Below are 27052 nucleotides of genomic sequence, written 5' to 3' on the forward strand. Positions count from 1 at the left end.
TTCTCGAACCCGAACATCCAGGTGTTCGCTCAACTCTAATTAATCTAATTATACAATCATTAACTACTAAAAAGTACCTTAGATATATTCACTTACTGGTGTGACAGATGGTTACCTCATAATATACACACAAAGATGCCACATGCTAATGAGCTGATTCGAGTCCAGCGTGATGTCATGGAGTCCAGCGTATATTTAATTCAGAGCTATAGCCACTCCCCTGCCCACCTGCTGCTGATTCCTATGGAAACAAATTGTCACTCAGCAGCAGGTGGGCGGGGAGAGTCAGGAGCTCATGAATATTCAGGACTCATCATTATGAGCTGGAGCTTTTCAATACAAGATGTTGGCAGATTAACTGGGTCAATTAAAGAAAGTGACCCAGCATTTTGCTAAAAGAATCAGTCACTTATTTATGTTGCCCTTAGTTAGGACACCATAAAACTGGTGACGGGTTCCCTTTAAGGGAGAAGAGATAAACCTGAGAATATTTATTTTCCTTCTATTTGTCTTATAGAAGTACGTATTGAAGATCATTTTTTTATGTCAAGATTATATACAACCAATATGGGTCCCATGCTGTTTGTGCTCCATGGAGTTCAGTTTATCTGATCATCTTTGATCTATAGATTGTATCCTTGTTTTAAGAATGTGTTTTGCAGTGATAAAAGTTGTTGCTTTCTATCCTAGCTGTTTGAATATATTGAAGAACTTGGCTACAGATGATGGGCTTTTTTTTTATGTTTTTCTGATGCTAGTTATTCCATATCACATACAGTCAGGTCCATAAATAGAGATGGCCTTGCGGTTCGCCCAGCGGTCGTTTCTCTGCGAATATTGTGTGTTCGAACATGCGAACATATGGAGAAATTTGCACCCGCCATATTCTTTTACATTGTGAAGAACTTTGACCCATGACACATCCATCAGGATATTTCATTGAGACATTTCAGCACATGGACATACCTACCTTATAAATAAACCCGATCTGGCCGCCATTTTACATTCAGTTTTTTGCCAGTGTAGGGAGAGGTTGCTGTGTGGAGCAGGGACAGACTGTTAGGGACACCAAACGCTAGCTAATAGGGCCACAAAAGTCATTTTAAGGACTGGTATAGGTGTGCTATCGATATATGTGATACACAGAGGGGTGCAATATAATTATAATATACTTTTATAATGAGTCAAAAACACATAGATCTATATAGTGATCACCTGGAAATCAGGGGCCTAGGGGCTAGGGGCTTACTAGGGCCATTTTTATATAGGGTAAGGTTCCGGACGGGGGTGGCTCTTATCAGGGCGGGTGGTCTGTGGTTAGGCTATCAGGGCCAGAATAGCACCCCCCCTGTTGGGCAATATCAGGGACAGTTCTTTGCCGACCCTGTCACATCATCATCATCTAGCCCAGGGATAGATGTTTTTTGCTTTCCCTCCAGGATTCATGGATGTGCACTGGAACCCCCCGGATTGTGGTAGGACATATGGTTTCTGATTTGGTACCGCCGAGCACCTGATTTAGTGCCGCCGAGCACTAGTTATTGCCTACCACATCTATGCTTTTTGCTTAACTTTAACAATTTAATTTTTATTTTGAGGGATATCTTTTCCATTCACACATCCGCAAAATGGGTCTGCAGACCCATTCATTTTCAATGGGGCCGGAATGTGCTGTCCGCATCCGCATTTGCGGATCCACATCCATATTTGCGGATCCGCACTTCCGCATCTGTGCTTCCGTTTCCGCCAAAAAATAGAACATGTCCATATTCTTGTCCACAATTGCAGACAAGATTAGGCATTTTCTATTATAGTGCCGGCGATGTGCGGTCCACAAATTGCGGAATGCACATTGCCAGTGTCCGTGTTTTGCGGATCCGCAAAACACTTACGGACGTGTGAATGGACTCTCATAGTAAAATTATTAAAGGTTACGTTTTATCTTTATGTATATTCTAACCGAACCGCCCCGGCAGATGTTCGTCCATCACTATCCATACATATTGGGACATCGACACAATTCTAACATTTTTGGCTCTATACACCACCACAATGGATTTGAAATGAATCGAACAAGATGTGCTTTAACTGCAGACAGTCAGCTTTATTTTGAGGGTATTTACATCCAAATCAGGTGAACAGTGTAGGAATTACAACAGTTTGCATATGTGCCTCCCACTTGTTAAGGGACCAAAAGTAATGGGACAATTGGCTTCTCAGCTGTTCCATGGCCAGGTGTGTGCTATTCCCTCATTATCCCAATTACAATGAGCAGCAAAAAGGTCCAGAGTTCATTTCAAGTGTGCTATTTGCATTTGGAATCTGTTGCTGTCAACTCTCAAGATGAGATCCAAAGAGCTGTCACTATCTGTGAAGCAAGCCATCATTAGGCTGTAAAAACAAAACAAACCCATCAGACATAGCAAAAACATTAGGCATGGCCATAACAACTGTTTGGAACCTTCTTAAAAAGAAGGAATGCACGGCTGAGCTCAGCAACACCAAAAGTCCTGGAAGACAACGGAAAACAACTGTTTCCCTGGTGAAGAAAACACCCTTCATAACAGTTGGCCAGATCAAGAACACTCTCCAGGAGGTAGGTGTATGTGTGTCAAAGTCAACAATCAAGCGAAGATAAGAATGAAAATGGTTTCGCACAGTCTGAGAGTCCTTTAGGTGTTTTCTTTTTTCAAGCACCAGCTGGGCTTTTATGTGTAGAGGCTTGTTCTGGCTACTCTGCCATAAAGCCCAGATTGGAGGAGTGCTCTAGTGATGGTTAACCTTCTGGAAGTTTCTCATATCTACACACAGGATTTTTGGAGCTCAGCCAGAGTGACCATTGGGCACCTGGGTGAGCCCCAAAATTTGGAGCTCAGCCAGAGAGCCTTGGGCACCTCTCTTACCAAGGCTCTTCTGCAAAAATTACTTAGTTTGGTGAGGCAGCCAGCTCTAGAAAGAGTCCTGGTTGTTCCAAACTTCTTCCTTTAAGAATTATGGAGGCCACTGTGCTCTTGAGAACTTTCAGTGGAGCAGATTTTTTTTTACCCTTCTTCAAATCTGTGCCTCCACGCAATCCTGTCTTTGATCTGTACAGGCAGTTCTTTCCTCCTCACGGCTTTGTTTTTGTCTGTTTTGCATTGTAAGCTGTGAGAATTTATATAGACAGGGCTATGTCTTTCCAAATCATGTTCAATCAACTGAATTTACCACAGATGAACACCAATAAAAATGTACAGTAGAAACATCTCAAAGAAGTTCAAGAGAAATGAGAGACCCCAGAGCTAAATTTCAAGTCCTAGCAAAGGGTCTGAATATTTATGTCCAAACGAAATGTTAGTTTTTCCTTAATAAATTTGTACACATTTCTAAAATTCTGCTTTTACATTCTCATTTTGCAGATTTATGGAGGAAAACTTGATTTATTTTTTTATTTCAGCGCAATAACATTTTGTTATGTTACACAGCTGTAACATAACAAAATGTGAAAAAAGTTAAAGGATATATAGACCTTTCAAATGCATTGAGAATGGTGGTGACCAGGAAATGTATAGCATTTGTAGCTGAGAGTCACTCGGGTTGTTAAAGTGTAACTGTTGTTTCAGGTAATTTATCTAAATAAGCAATTAATAAGTAATACCAGTATTTCTGCTCATTGTATTACTTGCATCTGGCATTTTAGCAGTGTTTTTTTTTGCTGTTTTTTTTCTGAGCACACACAAAATGAATAATCAGGATAATATGCTCCCTAACTCTCTATACCACAGCAGTAGGACATTATACAGGAGGACATTATACAGCAGTACTGAGCAGTTTAGATATGAAATGGTCAGTGAAATAAAGGTGGCCATACTATTAGTCTTTTGTTGGCTAAACCCACCACGAGTGACGGGGTAGGCCAACCATCTAATGTATGTGAGGAGCTCCCAACTCTCCCCCAACAGAATATTTTCTCCCGATCCTTTTGTTCTCTAATGGCTTTTTCCAATCTCTCCATAGAACACAAATACATGTTCACTTGGGTCAAACAGGTATGTGTATGGGGAAACCAGGAGGGAATAGAGAAAGATAGCTGTCGGCTGAACGATCATTCGCTCAACAGCTATTGAATTTGTATAAGACAGTAAATGACTTACAAACTAGTAGCAGTCTCTGTATCAGCCTGTCTGCTCCTCCTTCCTCTCCTCTCACAGACTTCCATGTACTCTGATCCTTTAGTGAGCAGTCACTTGGTCTTCAATGAACGTATATTTTAGTAGTGAATTGAGAGTAAGCAATGAAGAGGAGGGAGCAAGAGAAGAATCTCATAAGAGTAGAAGAAAGTATCTTAAACTCATCTGTATTATATATATATATATATATATATATATAGTGTCGGACTGGGGTACCTAGTTGTCACGGCCATGGTTATGGTCTTGACTCCTGAACCGCATGCGGTTGTCAGCGGTCTTTGGTTTGGTTGTCAATCACAGGTGAGGGCTGTGGTATTTGCCTCACCTGTGGTTGCCGCTGGCAACAGTATGTATGTGGCAGCATAGCAGTCTGAGCTGTGTCATGGCAGCTTGCTATGTTGTGCATGCGGTTGCGTGTGATATGTGTGTATGTGTGCACTTGGTTTTATTTATTGTGTGCACTTCCCCTTTAGTGGTGTTTCCCCTTCCCTGTTGGTGGAAGGGTTAACTCCCTTTCTGTGTGTGTGAGACACTGGGTGTGTCTGTGTGGGTGTGGCCACTTAGGCCTATAAAGCCTCTGTGTTTGGCCTGTCTCAGTGGGTTGCTTCAGCCATGCTTAGCTCGAGTAGCCTCCTGTGAATACCATCTGCCAGTGAGCCCTCGAAAGAGGGTGAAGCATGTACCGCCATCTGCGGATGGGGTGCATGCGCATTCTCCTGAGGGAGAGCGTTATGGGGGTTTCGCCGCTGACGGCGCGGTGAGTGGCTTTTCCCCGCCATCCCTTCACCGTGCTCTGTCTTGGCATCCCCTGATTTTTTATTGCACCGTGGTGTTTGTTTGGTGTGCGGGTGAACACCTTCAAAAGAGGGTGCAGCATGCAGTGTCATCTGCTTGTGGCCTGCATGCGCGTTCTCCGGAGGGAGAGCGTTAAGGGGGATCAACGTTAACGGCACAGTTGGTGGCTTATTCCCCGCCACCTTACCTTCCGTGTCTGTGTTGGTGATCCCTCGTCCCTCTCCATGTTCCCATCTCTGGTCGTTTGCTGGCAGCATTCCGTTAGTGGTCCGGCTGCGTGCTGGTTAGGAGTGTCTGCTGGCAGCGACTGGAGTGGGGACGTGAGTGGAGAGTCCCCTCGTCCACGTCTCACTGGTTCTCTTCCCTGTGTCGGTGTGGCTGGCTGCAGGTCTCGTTGGACTAGCTTTAGTGTGAGCTGGGAGAGGATGCAGCTGGCAGCGACTTTGTGGGAACCATTTCCTGAGAGTGTATGTTCCCTTTTTCCATCCCCTTGTGTCAGTCCCTCACTAGTTTTCTTTTTTTTTTGGTGGGGGGGCTTTGAGGGGTGGGAGTGTCACAGCCATGGTTATGGTCGTGACTCCTGAACCGCATGCGGTTGTCAGCGGTCTTTGGTTTGGCTGTCAATCACAGGTGAGGGCTGTGGTATTTGCCTCACCTGTGGTTGCCGCTGGCAACAGTATGTATGCAGCTTGCTATGTTGTGCATGCGGTTGTGTGTGATATGTGTGTATGTGTGCACTTGGTTTTATTTATTGTGTGCACTTCCCCTTTAGTGGTGTTTTCCCTTCCCTGTTGGTGGAAGGGTTAACTCCCTTTCTGTGTGTGTGAGACACTGGGTGTGTCTGTGTGGGTGTGGCCACTTAGGCCTATAAAGCCTCTGTGTTTGGCCTGTCTCAGTGGGTTGCTTCAGCCATGCTTAGATGGAGCAGCCTCCTGTGAATACCATCTGCCAGTGAGGGCCACCCTTGTGGTCATAAAACAAACAAACTGTGACTCTTAGGTTTATGTTGATGTCCACTTGATGTTTTCCTTTGTTATGTTATACATCTATGGATCTGGGTTCCTCTGTGTTTGTGTGTGTGCTGTGTCCATTTGTGTTTTGGTGTGGACACTTGCTGTCTTGCACGGGATCCAGTCTGTGTGTCTGTGGCAGGTAGGTGTGGAAGTGCTTTTCAGCCTCCTGCCATATCCATAGGCTGTTTATGTTCCTTTCCCTGCAGCTTGGCCAGTGAGACCCCTGTTCCTCCGTGTCCAGAACGAACAGGCTGTCTTACCCTGCTCCTTGTTCCAGGGCAATCCTGAGGGCTAGTAGGGACCCCAAGGCATACGGTGTATGAGTCCTCCCACCTTCAGGGTTGACTCATATGGATAGGAGTCAGGGTCAGTTTAGGGACGCGATAGGAGGTGACCTGCTCCCTAATACTGTCGTCCTGGTCAAGCAGCGCGTAACATCTTCTGGCATCGCACGGCTGAGGGTTTTCCCCATCCTCAGCCGTGACACTAGGGCCCACCAGTAAAATGTATTTTGGGGGCCCACCATACGGATACATTCAAATATAATAAATATCTATCAAGTTTTTTATATGAACATCAGCTGGTTGAGGTGCTGTACATTGAATATGTTTATGTAGTGCAGTAAGTCTACTGTGTTATGTGCCACTTGTGCAGGGGGTTGGAGACTAGGGGCCCATCTTCATCAGGGGCCCACCGGGGGATTCCCCTGTACCCCTGTGGGCCAGTCCGAGCCTGTATATATATGTGGGAAAAATGAAACAGTTACTCTTTTAAATAAAAGTTGTGTCAGCCAATCATTCGTAGAGCCTGTCCTAAGTATTAGGAGATCACCTATAACTTCAGTAAGGGGCTTTTTGTCATTAAAACGTCTTCCTCTAGTTTGGCAATTAAAGGGCTGGCATATTACTGTGCAGTTTTACTACTGATGGCTGCTGCATGCCACAGGTTTTTGAATGAAAACACCTTTATTACAATCAATCGTCATGCATACATACTTTAATACTGCGACGTAGCACAGGCCACAAGGCAGCACTTCATAAATTACTTACAGTATTCTTTGTGAGCATAGCATTGTTATATAAAGCACATGCTAACCTACAATATACATCACAATGCATGCTGCACTAGCATATCTATTCAATCACAAAACCTTCCAACAAAGCATTTACACAGTGCTGAGGGGAGGGAGATGGGAAGGAGGGGGTAGGGAGGCGAAATCACATGCCCAAAGCTTTATTGAGAAGACAGAAACAAACGGGGTGAGAGGGGGAAGGAGAGTGGTTTAGTCCTCTTCTTCGTCGTCGATGTCCAAGGTTCCTGGCTAGCCATAAGGCACTCCTGGATGGTCTCCTGGATGGCCTCAACAGTATGAGTCCCAGGAAATAGTCCGTACAACACCGAAGTGTATTGCAGGCTGTTCCTGGGCACAGAATCTTTGAGTTCATGTTCCAGGGCATCAAACAGGCCGTGCACAAAGGGGCACTCCCAAAACAGGTAGTACAATGTTTCCTCCTTAAAAGGGCACCTGGGACAGTACTGGGTTTTGCACAGGTTGCGGGCATGCATGAATGACCGAATTGGCAGTCCTCCCTATATGACCATCCATTGGTCAACCTGTCTGACGACACATTAGTCCAAACTGTCTCTAGAGTGTCATCATGGATCCCTGGAGTTGACTCCACGGCAACCTTTGCTCTGAGCTTGTGGATAGTCTTTGGTTTCCACAAGTCGGGCTTGAGGCCCTCAAGTTGGTTTTATCACTAAAGGCAACTTCCTAAAACGTAACTTTTAAAATATATATCTAGTAATCAGCCGGGACGATTCGCGAACGCGATCAAATGTTTGCGAACCGCAAGTTTGCGGCGGGCCCCATTCACTTTAATGACAGACGAACCTGAAAATCCTTCAGATCATATTTGCAGCCACCAAATACTTAGTAGAAGTGTACAAATAGTCCCACAACATAGACAGTGACATACTAGAGGGGGATCAATAACAAAAATTCCAATAAAGAATATGTATCTTAATCAGGGGACCTTTTTATGCGTCTTAAGGGGGAAATTCTCTGAAATGTGCCCTGTTGGAGCCTAGAAAACTTTTATTTTAGGCCACAGAAGTACAGGCCTTAAAAATTTGGCATTCACCTGACATAAACAAAAATGGGATTATATGGCTCGATGTACATTATGCGGCCACTGAATAACACGTTTACTGCAGGCCTTTTTTTTTTCACTTTTTTGGGGGGGCAATTGGTATATCACACCAGTAGAAATTTTGTTCCAATGTCGTTTGTCACTATCTGTAGATGAGGTAACGCAGGAAACCTGCAAACAAATGCTGCACTACCCAAATGCACTATATAGAAAGTATATAATTGGTATATAACACCTCTGCTTCAATCAGTTTTTATGTAGGGCAACTGGTATATCCCACCAGTAGAAATTATTTCTTCCAATGGCGTTTGTCACTATCTGTAGCTGCGTTAACACAGCAAACCGCAAACAAATGCTGAACTACCTAAATGCACTATATAGAAAGTATGCTTTGCTTTGATTACTGCTTTGCACACTCTTGGCATTCTCTTGATGAGCTTCAAGAGGTAGTCACCTGAAATGGTTTTCACTTCACAGGTGTGCCCTGTCAGGTTTAATAAGTGGGATTTTGTGCCTTATAAATGGGGTTGGGACCATCAGTTGCGTTGTGGAGAAGTCAGGTGGATACACAGCTGATAGTCCTACTGAATAGACTGTTAGCTGCTTTTTTCTTGCCATAATACAAATTCTAAGTAAAGAAAAACGAGTGGCCATCATTACTTTAAGAAATAAAGGTCAGTCAGTCTGAAAAATTGGGAAAACTTTGAAAGTGTCCCCAAGTGCAGTCACAAAAACCATCAAGCGCTACAAAGAAACTGGCTCACATGCGGACCGCCCCAGGAAAGGAAGACCAAGAGTCACCTCTGCTGCGGAGGATAAGTTCATCCAAGTCACCAGCCTCAGAAATCACAGGTTAACAGCAGCTCAGATTAGAGACCAGGTCAATGCCACACAGAGTTCTAGCAGCAGACACATCTCTAGAACAACTGTTAAGAGGAGACTGTGTGAATCAGGCCTTCATGGTAGAATATCTGCTAGGAAACCACTGCTAAGGACAGGCAACAAGCAGAAGAGACTTGTTTGGGCTAAAGAACACAAGGAATGGACATTAGACCAGTGGAAATCTGTGCTTTGGTCTGATGAGTCCAAATTTGAGATCTTTGGTTCCAACCACCGTGTCTTTGTGCGACGCAGAAAAGGTAAACGGATGGACTCTACATGCCTGGTTCCCACCGTGAAGCATGGAGGAGGAGGTGTGATGGTGTGAGGGTGCTTTGCTGGTGACACTGTTGGGGATTTATTCAAAATTGAAGGCATACTGAACCAGCATGGCTACCACAGCATCTTGCAGCGGCATGCTATTCCATCCGGTTTGCGTTTAGTTAGACCATCATTTATTTTTCAACGGAACAATGACCCCAAACACACCTCCAGGCTGTGTAAGGGCTATTTGACCATGAAGGAGAGTGATGGGGTGCTGCGCCAGATGACCTGGCCTCCACAGTCACCGGACCTGAACCCAATCGAGATGGTTTGGGGTGAGCTGGACCGCAGAGTGAAGGCAAAAGGGCCAACAAGTGCTAATTCATAGTTTTGATGCCTTCAGTGTGACTCTACAATTTTTATAGTCATGAAAATAAAGAAAACTCTTTGAATGAGAAGGTGTGTCCAAACTTTTGGTCTGTACTGTATCTCATAAAATACATCCAGTAAGACAGGTCCCACCAGTACCAATAAAGCCGTAGTACAGCCAATAAATCAGAAAGCTGTCACAAAAGGAAAGTTAGCATCTAGAGAAGACGGGTAGTGCAGATGGAACAACACATAAAAAAAAAACAATGTCTATCCCTATGCTTACACTAGAGAGATCTGCTCAGCCTAGAGATACACCTTGATGGTAGGAGTATTCTGTCCACGTGCCTTGGCTAGCATGTCCTTATGCAGCCCTATCACTTATCTGATACAACATACACAGTCCCTTATCTGATACAATATACAAAGTCCCAACGCATTTCCCCTTAATAAATAAATTAAACAAGGTTCATCAGGAGACTGATGGTGTAAGTCTAATAGTAGGATGACTAAGTAACCAACAAAAATAGAAAATAGAATAAAAGAATACAAAAGATAAGCAACAAAAAACGGAGCTCCCCAAGTCTACAGTGGTCTGTGATGTGATAAAGAGACAGTAATAGTTCTCAAGGACATATACACAGTATGATACTCAACAGATTCAGAAATGACCAAAAGATAAAAACTAGAGATGGCCTTGCGTTTTGCCCGGCAGTCGTTTTGTGGCGAACTTTGCTCGTTTGCGGTTCGCCGAACAGGCGAACATATGGCAATGTCCGCCGGCACCAAATTATTTTACATTGTGAAGAGCTTTGACCCATGACACACCCATCAGGTGGTACAGGACAGCCAATTGAGTCATTTCAGCACATGGACATGCCCCCTACCTTATACATAAACCCGATCTGGCCACCATTTTACATTCAGTCTTTTGCCAGGGTAGGGAGAGGTTGCTGTGTGGAGCAGGGAAATACTGTTAGGGACACCAAACGCTAGGTAATAGAGCCACAAAAGTACTTTTAAGGACTGTTATAGGTGTGCTATTGATAGGTGTGACTTACAGAGGGGTGTTATATACTTATAATATACTTTCTAACATAGAAAGTATATTATAGTGCAATTGTATTGTGCAGCATTTGTGTGCGGTTCTGCTGTGATACTGGAGATACAGATAGTGACAAACAACATTGGAACAAATAATTTCTACTGGTGTGATATACCATTTGCCCCCCCCCCCCCAAAAAAAAATTGATTGAGGCAAGGGTGTGAGATACCAATAATATACTTTCTATATAGTGCATTTGGGCAGCGCAGCATTTCTTTGCGGCTCTGCTGCGTTATCCCAGCTACACAGAGTGAAAAACGCTATTGGAAAAAATAAATTCAACTTATGTGATATACCAGTTGCCCCCCCATAAAAATTATTAAAGCAAGGGTGTTATATGCCAATAAAATACTTTTTATATAATGCATTTGAGTAGTGCAGCATTTGTTTGTGGTTCTGCTGCGATACCGTAGCTACACAGAGTGACAAATGCTATTGGACCAAATAATTTTAACTGGTATGAAAGACCAGTTTCCCCCCCAAAAAAGTGATTGAGGCAGGGGTGTGATATACCAATAATATACTTTCTATATAGTGCATTTGGGTAGTGCAGCATTTGTTTGCGGTTCTGTTGCATTACCGCAGCTACACAGAGAAACAAACGCTATTGGAACAAATAATTTTGACTGGTGTGATATACCAGTTGCTCCCCCAAAAAATTGATTGAAGCAGGGCTAATATATACTAATAATATACTTTCTATATAGTGCACTTGGATAGTGCAGCATTGATTTTCGGCTCTACTGGGTTATCGTAGCAACACAGTGACGAACGCTATTTGAACAAATAATTTCAACTGGTGTGATATACCAGTTGCTCCACAAATAAACTGATTGAAGCAGGGGTGTGATATACCAATAATATACTTTCTATATAGTGCATTTGGGTAGTGCAGCATTTGTTTGCGGTTCTGCTGCGTTACCACAACTACACAGAGTGACAAACACTATTGGAACAAATAATTTCAACTTGTGTGATATACCAGTTGACCCCAAAAAAACTGATTGAAACAGGGGTGTGATATACCATTAATATACTTTCTTTTTTTTAATTTTATTCTTTATTTATAAGTTTCAAGAATATTATAAAGCTTGCAACATGTTAAATCACATATCACAAAGAGGCACAGTCGAAACCAGTCCGACATACTAATATGAGTAACACATTGATATCCTGACAATAGAGTCTGAATATACATGACATACGATACCCATGACAGCGACCAAACAAAATAATAAAAAAAAAACATGGCAGACATAAGGAAAACTCCACTCTAAAAGTAGCTGGTCTTGAAGTATTCCTATCAAGACACCAAAACAGCAATAAGACTGACAAAAAGGAGAAGACACACCACATACGGGGGGGGGGGGGGGGGGGTAGTGAAACAAATCCAGCCAAAGGAGACAGAATAGACAAATCAAGCTTAAGGGACAGCTCAGGTAAGCAAAGACCGATACTCTGCCGAGTCTTGGAAGGTGAACCAGGGGGTCCAAGCCATAACAAAGGTCTTATTGTTGCACCTCAGGGACGCCGTTAGTTCCTCCATTCTCCGGATCTCCTCCACTTTTTGAATCCACATTTCAGTGGAAGGTGGAACAGAGGATTTCCACTTCATCGGGACGCATGACCTAGCCGCAATGACCATATGACGCAAACAGGAGCGTCGGAGTAAGCTCATGGGCAAATCCGAATGGAGCAGTAAGAAAAAACCTGGCGAGTTCGGAATATTGAACGGGAAAATGGACGATAAAGCCCTGTGAATTGAGTCCCAAAAGGGCCTGATTTTGTCACATTGCCAGAAAATATGTAGAAGCGAACCCTGAGACGATTCACAGCGCCAGCACAGAGGGGACGCTGTAGGAAACATCTTTTGGAGACGTGTTGGAACAAAGTACCACCGTGACAGAATTTTGTAACTAGCCTCCTGATATTTACTGGCAATGGAACACTTATGAGCTAATTGGAATATTCTAAGCCATTGGTCGGAGGAGATATCTAGTTGCAGATCCTGAGTCCACTTGTTTACGTAAGAAGGGCAGAAATCCTTGTCAGGTAGTACCAGTGTCTTGTATACCTCTGCGAGAGAATGGCGATAGACACCTGAACCTATGCATATTTTTTCAAAGGGAGTGAGGGCTCTATCAAAATCCGGGGAAGAGGGGATAGAGGAAAGGAAGTGATGCAGTTACATAGCTCTCCACATTAATATACTTTCTATATAGTGCATTTGGGTAGTGCAGAATTTCTTTGCAGTTCTGCTGCGTTACCGCAGCTACACAGAGTGACAAACGCTATTGGAACAAATATTTTCAACTCTTGTGATATAACAGTTGCCCCGCCAAAAAAAGTGATTGAAGCAGGGGTGTGATATACCAATAATATACTTTCTATATAGTGCATTTGGGTAGTGCATCATTTCTTTGCAGTTCTGCTGCGTTACCGCAGGAGAACTGCAAAGTATATCAACTGGTGTGATATACCAGTTGCCCCCCAGAAAACTGATTGAAGCAGGGGTGTTATATACCAATAAAATACTTTCTATATAGTGCATTTAGGTAGTGCAGCAATTCTTTGCGGTTCTGCTGCGATACCGCAGCTACACAGAGTGACAAACGCTATTGAAACAAATAATTTAAACTGGTGTGATATACCGTTTGCCCAAAAAAAAGTAATTGAAGAGGGGGTTTGATATACCAATAATATACTTTCTATATAGGGCGTTTGGGTAGTGCAGCATTTGTTTGCTGTTCTGCTGCGTTACTGCAGCTACACAGAGTGACAAGCACTATTGGAACAAATAATTTCAACTGGTGTGATATACCAGTTGCCCCCCAAAAAACTGATTAAAGCAGGGGTGTTATATACAGATAATATACTTTCTATATAGTGCATTTGGGTATTGTTTGCGGTTCTGCAGTGTTACCGCAGCTACACAGAGTGACAAACGCTATTGGAACAAAAAATTAAAACTGGTGGGATATGCCACTTGCCCCCCAAAAAAAGTAATTGAAGAGGGGGTTTGATATACCAATAATATACTTTATGTATAGTGCATTTGGGTAGTGTAGCATTTGTTTGCGGTTCTGCTGCAGCTACACAGAGTGACAAACACTATTGGAACAAATAATGTCTACTGGTGTGATATACCAGTTGCCCCCCAAAAAAACTGACTGAAGCAGGGGTGTTATATACCAATGATATTCTTTCTATATTGTGCATTTGTGTAGTGCAGCAATTATTTGCGGTTCTGCTGCGTTACCGCAGCTACACAAAAACGACAAACGCTATTAGAACAAAACATTTCAACTGCTGTGATATACCAGTTGACACCAAAAAACTGATTGAAGCAGGGATGTTATATACCAATATTATACTTTCTATATAGTGCATTTGGGTAGTGCAGCATTTGTTTGCAGTTCTGCTGCGGTACCGCAGCTACACAGAGTGACAAACGCTATTGGAACAAATAATTTCAACTGGTGTGATATAGCAGTTGCCCCCCCAAAAAAATTGATTGAGGCAGGGATGTGATATACCAATAATATACTTTCTATATAGTGCATTTGGGTAGTGCAGCACTTGTTTGCGGTTCTGCTGCGTTACCGCAGCTACACAGATTGACAAACGCTATTGGAACAAATCATTTCAACCGGTGTGATATACCAGTTGCCCCCCAAAAAAAGTGATTGAGGTAGGGGTGTGTTATACCAATAATATACTTTCTGTATAGTGCATTTGTGTAGTGCAGCATTTGCTTGCGGTTCTGCTGCGTTACTGCAGCTACACAGAGTGACGAATGCTATTGGAACAAAAAATTTCAACTGGTGTGATATAGCAGTTGCCCCCCCAAAAAACTGTTTGAAGCAGGGGTGTTATATACCGATAATATACTTTCTATATTGTGCATTTGGGTAGTGCAGCAATTATTTGCGGTTCTGCTGCGTTAAAGCAGCTACACAGAGTGAAAAATGCTATTGGAACAAATAATTTCAACTTGTGTGATATATTACTTGCCCCCCCCCTCCTTCAAAAAAAAGTGATTAAAGAGGGGGTTTGATATACCAATAATATACTTTATGTATAGTGCATTTGGGTAGTGCAGCATTTGTTTCTGGAACTGCTGCGTTACCTCAGCTACACAGAGTGACAAACACTATCGGAGCAAATAATTTCAACTGGTGTGATATACCAGTTGCCCCACAAAAAAACTGATTAAAACAGGTTTGTTGCTGCTTTACCGCAGCTACACAGGTTTGTTGCTGCTTTACCGCAGCTACACAGCGTGACAGACGCTATTGGAACAAATAATTTCAACTGGTGTGATATACCAGTTGCCCCCCAAAAAACTGATTGAAGCAGAGATCTTATATACCAATAATATACTTTCTATATAGTGCATTTGGGTAGTGCAGCATTTGTTTGCAGTTTCTCTGGGTTACCGCAGCTACACAGAGTGACAAACGCTATTGGAACAAATCATTTTCTACTGGTGTGATATACCAGTTAATATATTTTATGTATAGTGCATTTGGGTAGTGCAGCATTTGTTTCTAGTACTGCTGCGTTACCACAGCTACACAGAGTGACAAACACTATCGGAACAAATAATTTCAACTGGTGTGATATACCAGTTGCCCCACAAAAAACTGATTAAAACAGGTTTGTTGTATGCCAGTAATATACTTTCTATATATTGCATTTAGGTTTTGTTTGCGTTTATGCTGCGTTACCGCAGCCACACAGCGTGACAAACGCTATTGGAACAAATAATTTCAACTGCTGTGATATACCAGTTGACCCCCCAAAAACTGATTGAAGCAGGGGTGTTATATACCGATAATATACTTTCTATATAGTGCATTTGGGTATTGTTTGCAGGTCTGCTGCTTTACCGCAGCTACACAGCGTGACAAACGCTATTGGAACAAATAATTTCAACTGGTGTGATATACCAGTTGCCCCCCAAAAAACAAATTGAAGCAGAGATCTTATATACCAATAATATACTTTCTATATAGTGCATTTGGGTAGTGCAGCATTTGTTTGCAGTTTCTCTGGGTTACCGCAGCTACACAGAGTGACAAACGCTATTGGAACAAATAATTTCTACTGGTGTGATATACCAGTTGCCCCCAAAAAACGGATTGAAGCAGGGGTGTGATTTACCAATAATATACTTTCTATATAGTGCATTTGGGTAGTGCAGCATTTGTTTGCTGTTCTGCTGTGTTACCGCGGCTACAGATAGTGACAAGCACTATTGGAACAAATAATTTCAACTGGTGTCATATACCAGTTTCCCCCCAAAAAACTGATTGAGGCAGGGGTGTTATATACCAATAATATACTTTCTATATAGTGCATTTGGGTATTGTTTACGGTTCTGCAGTGTTACCGCAGCTACACAGAGTGACAAGCGATATTGGAACAAATAATTTAAACTGGTGTGATATACCAGTTTCCCCCCAGAAAAGTGATTGAGGCAGGGGTGTGATATACCAATAATATACTTTTTATATAGTGCATTTGGGTAGTGCAGCATTTGATTGCGGTTCTGCTGCGTTAACGCAGCTACACAGAGTGACACATACTATTGGAAACAATAATTTTAACTGGTGTGATATACCTGTTGCCCCCCAGAAAAACTGATTGAAGCAGAGATGTTATATTCCAATAATATACTTTGTATGTAGTGCATTTGGATAGTGCAGCATTTGTTTGCAGTTCTTCTGCGTCACTGCAGCTACACAGAGTGACAAACGCTATTGGAAAAAATAATTTCAACGTGTGTGATATACTAGTTGTCCTTTCAAAAAACTGATTGAAGCAGGTTTGTTGTATGCCAATAATATACTTTCTATATAGTGCATTTGGGTAGTGCATCATTTGTTTGCAGTTCTGCTGCGTTACCGCAGCTACACAGATTGACAAACGCTATTGGAACAAATAATTTCAACTCGTGATATACCAGTTGCCCCCCCAAAAAGTGATTGAGGAAGGGGTGTGATATACCAATAATATACTTTCTATATAGTGCATTTGGTTAGTGCATCATTTGTTTGCAGTTCTGCTGCTTTACCGCAGCTACACAGAGTGACAAACGCTATTGGAACAAATAATTTCAATTGGTGTGGTATATCAGTTGCCCCTCAAAAAAAGTGATTGAGACGGGGGTTTGATATACCAATAATATACTTTCTATATAGTGCATTTGTGTAGTGCAGCACTATTTTGAGGTTCTGCTGCGTTACCGCAGCTACGCAGATTGACAAACGCTATTGGAACAAATCATTTCAACTAGTGTTATATACCATTTCCCCTCCCAAAAAAGTGATTGAGGTAGGGGTGTGTTATACCAATAATATACTTTCTGTATAGTGCATTTGGGTAGTGCAGAATTTGCTTGCGGTTCTGCTGCGTTACCGCAGCTACACAGAGTGACAAACGCTATTGGAACAAATAATTTCAACTGGTGTGATATACCAGTTGCCCCCCCAAAAAAACTGATTGAGGCAGGGGTGTGATATACCTTCCTCCACAAATACTGGTCTTCTACAATTTTTTTACTACTGTCACGGGGTCATTTTGAAAATGGCAGGCAGAGGAAGAGGCAGGCCATTACACAGGAATGGTAGGGGTCGGGCAGGTGCACCAGGCCGGAGCTTTAGTGGAAAGTTGAAGAAGGTGCGTGTGATTATGTCCAAGGACGCACCAGACTTGATTGAGTGGCTCACTCAGCCTTCCGCTTCTGCACCCTCCTCATCCTCTTTATCTGCACCCTCTTCACTCTCTGCTGTGTGCACCCCCAAACACACCACCACCATATCCCCTCTCCTCGATTTAGAGGAATTATTTTCCCATCCATTCCAAGACCTTACCGATGCGCAGCCATTCTTGGCATCGGATCAGGAAGAGGAGGTATCAACGGTTGGCATCCAGCAGTCTGACAACATTACCCAGATCAGCCCAAGGAGGGTGGACCCCGCTGTTGCTGCCTATTCCGAGATCTTTAATGTCAGTGGTGTTGAAGGTGACGATAATGACGTGTCAATGGATGTCACGTGGGTGCACATAAGAGAGGAAGAGGAGGGGAGTTCAGAGGGAGAGACGGAGCAGCAGATAAAGAGGAGAAGGAGTAGAAGCAGGCAGAACTTACAGTGCACAGGAATCAAAAAGCAAACTGCTAGTGTATTTGGAACGAGCCATCCACCATGCACGGTCACATCTGGCACTCCCAGGTCGCTGGCACATGGCTCCGCAGTGTGGGATTTTTTTTAACATGGACGCTGCTGACAATGGTGTTGCCATCTGCAGTCTGTGCTTTCAACGCATAAGTCGTGGTAAGCCCAACACCCACCTAGGGATGACCGCCTTAAGAAGGCACCTGGCCTCCCATCACCGAGCCCAGTGGGAGCAACACCTTCAGAACCCACAAAGCCAAACTCTCGGCGCTCCACGTCCTGCCTATTCTCCTTCTCCTCTCTCCTCCCATTTGTTCTGCACGCCACCTTCCACCGTGCCGTCATCACGTTCATCTGTCAAAATGCAGGCTTCCTTGGCCCTAATGTTTGAGCGTAAAAAGATGATGACGCTGGATAACCCTCTTGCCCAACTGCTGACTGCTGGCTTGTCGGAACTGCTAGCCCGCCAACTACTGTCATATAAACTGGTGGACTCAGAGGCCTCTAGAAATATTGTGGCCATTGGCACACCACAATGGAAGGATAGCAGAAGGAAATATTTCTCCCAGAAGGGCATCCCGAAGCTATATGGCCACATTCATTGGAAAGTGAATGTATCCTTGGCACACAGTGTCGGTGCCAAGATACATCTGACCACAGACACGTGGTCTAGCAAACACGGGCAGGGAAGGTACATGACTTTTACTGCCCACTGGGTGAACCTTCTGACGGCCGTCAAGTATGCAACCCGTGGCACCAGTGTGGATTTGGTGTTACTGCCACGGATTACATGCAGGCCTGCCTCTTCTTCTCCTCTTCCTACTCCATCCTCCATCTCCTCCTCGGCTGACTCCTCCTTTTCCATTGCTACCGACTCTTCCACTGCGTCCCCCAAGCTCCCCAGAACCTATTTGACATGCCAGGTGAGTCGTTGCGGTCACAGACCGATCACTGTCTAACCCTGCTCAATTTGACATTTGGTAAAGTCGTGTAACGACAACAGTGCCAATCTGCTGATCACACTGAAACAGGGCAAAATGACACACGTGCCGTGAATGGCATACGTCCTGAACTTAGTCGTGCAGGAGGAGGAGCAAGAAGAGCATGCTTTAAACTTTTCTGGGATCCCTGGTGTTGACCATGGCTGGGGGAAGAAGACCGAGGACGGCATTAACCTGGACAATGAGCAGTAGCCAGGCCACTCCACCACTTCCAGTTTAGTGCAAATGGGGGCCTTCATGCTCCAGTGTTTGAAGAGGGACCCCCGCATAAAAAGCATAAAGGGCAAGGACCAGTACTGGGTGGCAATGTACTTAGACCCCCGGTATAAACACAAAATGGCGGATATGTTACCAGCATCACAGAGGGCTGTCAAAATGCAGCACTTCCAGTCCATGCTTCGAGAAATGCTGTACTCTGCCATTGCAGGCGCTGGCAGAGGAATTTACATTCACAGAGAAACAGTTGCAGGTACCAATCGAACAACGAATGCAAAAAGAGGGCAGTTTTAAGATGTGTTGCTCACTTCGGATATGAGATAAATCTTGCAGCCAACCCATCGACAGCCGCCCTCCGGATCCAGCCTCGGGGAACACCTAGACCGACAGGTGTCCGACTACATCAGGTTAACGGCTGGTGTGGATGCTCTGAGAAGCGAGGAACCCCATGATTATCGGGTGTGCAGGCTTGACCTGTGGCCTGAGCTGGAACAATTTGCCATGGAACTCTTGGCCAGTATCCTGTCGGAAAGGACGTTCAGTGCAGCAGGGGGGATCGTGACCGATAAGCGCACTCACCTAGCTCACAACAGTGTGGACTACCTCACATTTCTAAAAATGATTGAGGCATGGATCTCAGAGGAATTCAATACCTGTGACGACCACGTTTAATAGAATTTCCTCATGCCAGCCCACACATATCCTACAACACCAAGAACAAAGAATGGTGTATGTAAATAATGAGGCATAAAAGTCCTTTTCTGTCTGTTGAATGCCTAATGTTTTGCGCCTCGGAGGAATTCAACACCTGTGACGACCACGTGTTTCAACTATTATTAGTAAGGGTGTTTTCAAGAGGGGGGATTTTGTTAGCCACGTTTTTAATCCAATTTTATATTTTTAGTTCTTTTAAACATAGGTATTTGACCTGTATTTTTACTGGCCTTCAGTAAAATTGATATCCATTGACCGTCTAATATACCTCCAGCCACATAATCACTTGATCTTTTCTGTAAGGTGAATACATAATTTTTGGGGCCTGCAATCCACTGGCCTGCTGTAAAATTAATATCCAATGACTGCGTAATCTACCTCTAGCCTCATACTTACTTGTTTTTTTCTGTCCACTAAATGCATAATTTTTGGGGCCTGTAGTTCACTGGCCTGCTGTAAAATTGATATCCAATGACCATTTAATTTACCTCCAGCCACATACTTACTTGTTCTTTTCTGTGTGGTAAATACATAATTTGTAGGGCCTCTAGTCCACTGGCCTACTGTAAAATTGATATCCAATGACCGTGTAATCTACCTCCAGCCACATACTTACTGGTTCTTTTCTGTACGGTGAATGCATAATTTTTGGGGCCTGAAGTCCGCTGGCCTGTTGTGAAATTGATATCCAATGACTGTGCAATCTACCTCCAGCCACATACTTACTTCTTTTCTTTCTGCTAAATGCATCATTTTACCCTCTTCAATATAGACTCGCACATCTAAAAAGCTAAGTTCACTATCTGAGGATGTGACCGTGAAGTGTAACCCAGTTCCACCCGAATTTCGGTGTAGATGTAACTCCTCAAGCTTACTAGTAGTACCAGTCCAGATCATGAAGATGTCGTCGATGTAGCGCCACCAACATAGGACCCTCCCAAAAAATTGGGATTGGTATACCAACTTGTCCTCCACCTCGGCCATGAAGATGTTGGCATAGGTGGGGGCCACATTGGACCCCATGGCTACGCCCCACCTCTTCTGATAGAAGGTGTCACCGAAAAGGAAATAATTCCTCCTCAGGGCAACCTCCAAGAGGCGGAGGACAAATCGGCACACCCCCAGGGAGAGTCCCATGTCGGCAAGGGCCACATCGACAACATTCAGACCATACGTATGGTCAATGGATGTGTACAAAGAAACAACGTCAAAACTGACTAACACAAAATGAGCTGGAAGCTGCAACTCACTTAATTTAGACAAGAAATGTCCAATGTCCTTGACATAGGACGGGGCAGAGGTCGCACGGATCTGCAGGAGCCTGTCAAGAAATATCGAGATGGGATTAAAGACCGAATTTCTGCCCGATACAATCGGACGGCCTGGCGGGTGATCCAGCCTTTTATGAATTTTCGGGAGAGTGTATAGCATAGGAGTGACAGGGTGGCTCACTTTCAGATATTTACACAATCCATCATCAATTATGGCATTTTGTACCGCCTCCTCCAATATCACTCCTATGTCACGCATAATCTCCCATTTAGGGTCCCTAGGCAATTGTTTGTATGCTTCTACATCCTGTAACTGTCAATTAATCTCATCAACATACATTGCAGTATCAATGACAACCAACGCACCGCCCTTGTCAGCAGGTTTAATGGTAATGCAATCATCATTTTCCAGCAACAAGATGGCATCACGTTCCAATTTGGTAAGATTATTTCTACCCAAAGTGGAAGGTTTTAAAGTTTCATTCTGCTTGTGCACAATCTGAATGTAAGATTCAACCACATGGTTAGTGTGGGGGGGAGAAAAATTACTAGGTATCCTAAGGTCAAACTTTTTGCACGTTAATTCTGCTACGTTTTTATTGCTAGATACACCTAACCCCAGATTATCACATTTCTTAAAGGCAAAGAAACATTTTAGTCGTAAATTCCTAAAAAAACGTTGTAGGTCAAATTCAAGGGTGAACCAGTCCCTTTCTGTGGTGGGAGAAAAGGTCAAACCTCGACCCAACACTTGGGTCTGTTCTGAGGTAAGTTCAACCGATGAAATGTTCACCACTAACTGCATCACTTCCGGAAGTTGCGTCTCATTGATCTCGTCGGAACCCCCCTGCTCTTTCCCGGGTTCGGGGATAATGCGGCCCTTGAGGGATCGACAATGCTTCCTGCCTCCCCTGCGGCATCTCCGCCACCTTGTTTCCCTAAAAAAACAGTAGTAGAAGACTCATCGGTGGACTCAGAGTCAAAGGTGGAATAACCAAAGTGTCCATGATCAAAGCGTCGGTTATGTCTCCTTCTCGGTCTATTGTGCACCTGTGGATTACGCCAATTATAGACTTTACCCAACTGGTAGTCCTCGAGGTCTCTGTGCCATTTATCACGCTTCACTCTCTCGGTTTCACATTTATGGCGTTGCATGTGTTGTGCAATCTTATCATTATGTATAGTTAAATCTTCCACAGTGATGAGACCTTGAATTTGTGCATTCAGGTCAGCAATGATTTTCTTAATGCTGTCTACCTCTTTACTAAGGAAGTAAATGTTTAATAGCATAAGGTCAAAGGAGTATTTATTACTCACGGCATCAAACTTTGAAAAAAAGTCAGTATCATTAGGAAACAGGTTGGGGCGCAGATGTGATCTAAGGCCCCTTGGAATTCGTTGATTCTTATAGTACTCCCTCAGGGTACTTAAATGGAGTTCCATAGTAACCAGCCTTTTTGATTCTTGTTCACACTGTGGCCCCCACCTATACCAACATCTTCATGGCCGAGGTGGAGGACAAGTTGGTATACCAATCCCAATTTTTTGGGAGGGTTCTATGTTGGTGGCGCTACATCGATGACATCTTCATGATCTGGACTGGTACTACTAGTGAGCTTGAGGAGTTCCATCTACACCTGAATTTAGGTGTAACTGGGTTACATTTCATGGTCACATCCTCAGATAGTGAACTTAGCTTTTTAGATGTGCAAGTCTATGTTGAGGGGGGTGAAATTAAAACAGACCTTCATCAGAAGTCAACAGATAGGAACACCCTTCTCACACATGACAGTTACCACCCACATCGGATGTTGGACTTCTTACCTTGGAGTCAATTACTCAGGGTCAGGTGCATTGTATCCGATCAAGTTAACTTTACACAAAGGGTGGATGCCATGTGTGACAGGTTCACGGAACAAGGTTATCCCAGGAAGCTTCTGGATAGGACTAGAAGTAGGGGAACAGTGATTGACAGGGATTCTGCCCTACGCAAATCATCAAGAACCAAAGTCACGAATAGAGTTCCTTTTGTATCCATATACGGTCGGGACAGTGGAGATATTGCCCACATTCTTAGAAAAGAGTGGCACATATTGCAACGAGGTTTGCCAGATATTGAGGAATTTAGTGCCCCTCCTTTAATGGCATACAAGAGGAACTCTAATTTTTGGCCCCACGCAGGAATGGAACCTTTCCTTGTCTTGTTGCAACTGTAGTAACATTCTAAAAGGTGATCATTTTTTTCACCCCTACAGTGGCAAGAAATACAAGATTAATGGCTACTACACATGTAGATCCCGAGACTTGTATATGTAATACAGTGTCCTTGTAGTCTCATCTATGTGGGTGAGACTGCAATTGAGAGTCGTGAGCGGATCAATAAACATAAAAGTACAATACGCAAAGCTAACTTAGACAAACCAGTATCCAAACACTTCATGGACGCAGGACACTCTGTCAACCAATTGCGCTTTAGGGTGATAGACAGTGTAGGTGTTTTACGTAGAGGTGGAGACAGAGACGCTGTTCTCAGGAGAAAAGTACTTAAATGGATATATACCCTAAGGTCTCTGCAACTACATGGACTCAATTTGGAGTTCAATGTGGCTGGGATCAGTTAGGTACCCATCCGGTACGATCTCTACTGTGTTTTTAATTCACATGCCTTTATGTATGTATCTCAGGGTTGCTCACAACACAGAATGGTGCATTTTTGCATAATGGCTGTTAAGCATTCTCTGTTTGTGTCATTCTTAATATGGGATTTAGGAGTTGAATATTTTTATCCCCCATAATAATTGCATCTCCCTTTCCCTGACAGTGACCAGAGTTCCATGTGCCTCGCTGTCCCCTTTACGTGGATGTGCTTGTCCTAGACAAGGACGGTATGCGATTATAACTCAGCCTGATTGATAATCATGTAAACACAAACAGCGGTCATGTGATCATGATCATCGGTAACGTGACGTGCACGTCGATGATGACGTTGTCTGTGCGGACGCCTCCCATTGGTTGACGGCGCCACTGCCTGATCTCCATGGTTACCCCCACGCTGAGGGCAGGGCCGTGGCGATGCCCGCGAATCTTGGCCTGTTGCTTCCCTATGACGCTTATGGACATGCGCACTCCCTGGATGGGCACGCCGAGGCACATGCAGCCGCGATCATGGAAGGCCCGCACAGGTGAGTTAGAGGGACGTATTTACATAAACAGGTGCTTCATTGCGAGTTTTTTTTGATTGGCCATGTTTTAGGTCGCTGCATCATTCTTGTTTGTTGATTGGATGGATAACCCTGTGGGAGTCAATGTCTTTCACTATATATATGTTGGCATTATCACTATTGTTTTATGCTTGACAAAGGCTATACTTAGCCGAAACGTTGCCATTTTGTACCGCACCTTGGAAATTTTAATAAAGAAGTTTATGGAGATGCTGCTGTAGCCCACATCTTTCTACTACAATCTAACAAGTAGGGATTGTTCAAAGCAGTGAACCCTGCAATCTGCAGACAAATTTATCTTGTTTGGTGGCACAGAATGTTGGAGTAGGTAGACTTCTCACCATTGTGAAAGACCCAGGAGGCAGAAATACAGATCTAGATTCCTACACTAATACGTGCCTTCATAGTCTAATGGCTGGACCACTGTGATGCTCCATATTTATGCCTCAAAGTAAAAGCGTTATATTGTCTTCAGCAGCTAGGTCAATAAGAGTGGGGTCACATCATGTTTTCCTATCCGTTTAATGTATACGGTAAACCGATGTATCACACTGATGCCATACAGTGGCATTCGTTCACCAGTCGAGTTCCATTGAAAAAAAAAAGTATACATTTTTTTACTGGACTCTGCAGGATACAAGGATACAAGAATGTGTTGTGCTGCATTTTTTGTATCCTTTTTTTTCTAACATATATGACAAACAGAGGCATAAAACGTGCTGCCATAAAACCAATCCTTTGTTCTCTGCACTGGGCCCACAGCCTTCAACCACAAAATCCTGTTCTCTGGACCAGTCCTTAGATATATTCAAAGCAGAACATAAAAAAACACCGGAGCAGTTTAGTGATTGAGTCCAAATATGTCAGCCTCTATTGAATCATATACAACAAATATGGTTTTATATGAAAACATATTCATTAGTAAAATACCAGCAAGGCATTATCCCTGATTCCCTTATCTGCATTCACCTCCCCTCCCATTTTTAACAAAATCCCTTGGTTCATTCCACAGGCTTATTATAATTATGTGTCTATGTACTAAATCCCAGTGTAACATTTAAAGGATAACTGTCATCCTTTTTTTTAATTTGATAGTTTATTTGAGCTAGGCGTGTATACCTGAGTTAGTCTGTCAATGATTGCCAAAATATCTGTAATTACCTTATAATACCAGCTTTCATTAATGTCTCCTGTCCCTTTCCACTGCTCCCTTAAAAGACCGTTGTTATGGCTCATTTGTCTCCGGCTAGGAAGACAGAGGGGCGGTCCTTCACACTGCATGCCTGCATTAGGCTTCAGAGTGAGGAGGCGTGTCTCTCAGTAATCCAATCTGATTGGCTGGCAGGAAGCTTCTCTCTGTAATCCAATCTGATTGGCTGGCAGGAAGCTGGTTTGTATGTGACCGGAGGGAATGCAGTTTTTGCCTCAGAGAACTGCCAGAGGAGCCATCTTGAGAAGATCCTCATAATGCAGGATTCAAAACAGCCATAACTAAGGGAAAAACTCAAGGAAAACAGTGGTAAATGAAGAAACTAAATATTGCTTTATGCATAATGCTGCTGCAGCAGTAAGATACTGTATGCTAAAATAGATTTTTTTAAAATGAAAATATGACAGTTATCCTTTAAAAACTCTTCTATTCTCAAAATTATCTATTTTTAAAACTGTTTGGTGAAGGGGTCTTAGAACATCAAAACTTGTAATTGTAACTGTTCTGATATCATTTTTCTTCAACTTTTGTTATTTGGCTGTACTTCTATTAACTTGTTACTTGATATTGCTGTCCTTTTGTTCTATGGTTCCTGTTTTTATTATTCTGTGTGCATTAGATACAATGTTTGGAATCAATTAAGGGAATCTTTGTTTATGCAATTTTCCTGTAACTTACAGTAATCAGCACTAATTGTTATTTTGTTCGAAACATCAAGTAAAAGCAGAACAGTAATAAGTTGAAATTGCACAAATCAGCCGCTTGCTAAATACATGTCAGGACCTTTTAATAATCTCTGTAGATACAAGGAAAGCTCTCCCTGGATGTTGTGTTCTTTATTGTGGCAACTGTGCATGAACTCATTTCCACTGTCATTAACATTTTGTGTTTCCACCCACAGATAGATAAAACAGAAGATAAATCTTTGGAAGAACGTGGGCGAATTCTTATATCCTTAAAATACAGCTCACAGAAGTCAGGGCTTCTGGTAGGAATTATTAGATGTGCACATCTAGCAGCAATGGACGCAAATGGTTACTCTGATCCCTATGTGAAAACGTAAGTTTAGCACTTTTTTTTGTCATCCTTGACGTCAGATTCCTGGCAGTATTTAAATTGACAAATATTGTGCATAATGTTTAAAAAATATTCCTATTGACCTGTTTGGTGTCATCATCCAATGATTGAATGGAGTGCAAAAAACTAAATCTAAGATAGGGGTAGGCCACCTTTTTTATACGAAGTGCCCAAAAAAAATCAGAGCTGAAGCGCTCAGTGTGTCGAGCCATATAAACCAGGTATTTACTAGCTATGTCCCAAAATTCTCAATTCTCGTTCAAGAAAAGTTGACTTCAGGCAAATATATGGATAGTAAATATTGTCACTGCTCCTCAGAATTCTCCTAAGGAATCGATATATCTGGGACCATTATATCAGGGACCAGTATATGGGGGACCTCCCCCCTACGCTAACATACACTTACTGACAGTG

The 27052-nt window shown here is 43.1% G+C and overlaps 1 protein-coding gene across 1 annotated transcript in view; it reads left to right on the top strand.

Annotated features, from left to right (window-relative positions):
• The window catches only part of DOC2B (double C2 domain beta), an 895105-nt gene that overhangs the window by 716682 nt on the left and 151371 nt on the right, over positions 1-27052 (top strand). Inside the window, exon 6 of the mRNA XM_044285947.1 lies at positions 26463-26620. Coding sequence (XP_044141882.1) covers positions 26463-26620 — 158 coding nt within the window. The remainder of the gene's footprint in view (positions 1-26462; positions 26621-27052) is intronic.

The sequence above is a fragment of the Bufo gargarizans genome, chromosome 3 (assembly GCF_014858855.1).
Source record: "Bufo gargarizans isolate SCDJY-AF-19 chromosome 3, ASM1485885v1, whole genome shotgun sequence".
Lineage (NCBI taxonomy): Eukaryota > Metazoa > Chordata > Amphibia > Anura > Bufonidae > Bufo > Bufo gargarizans.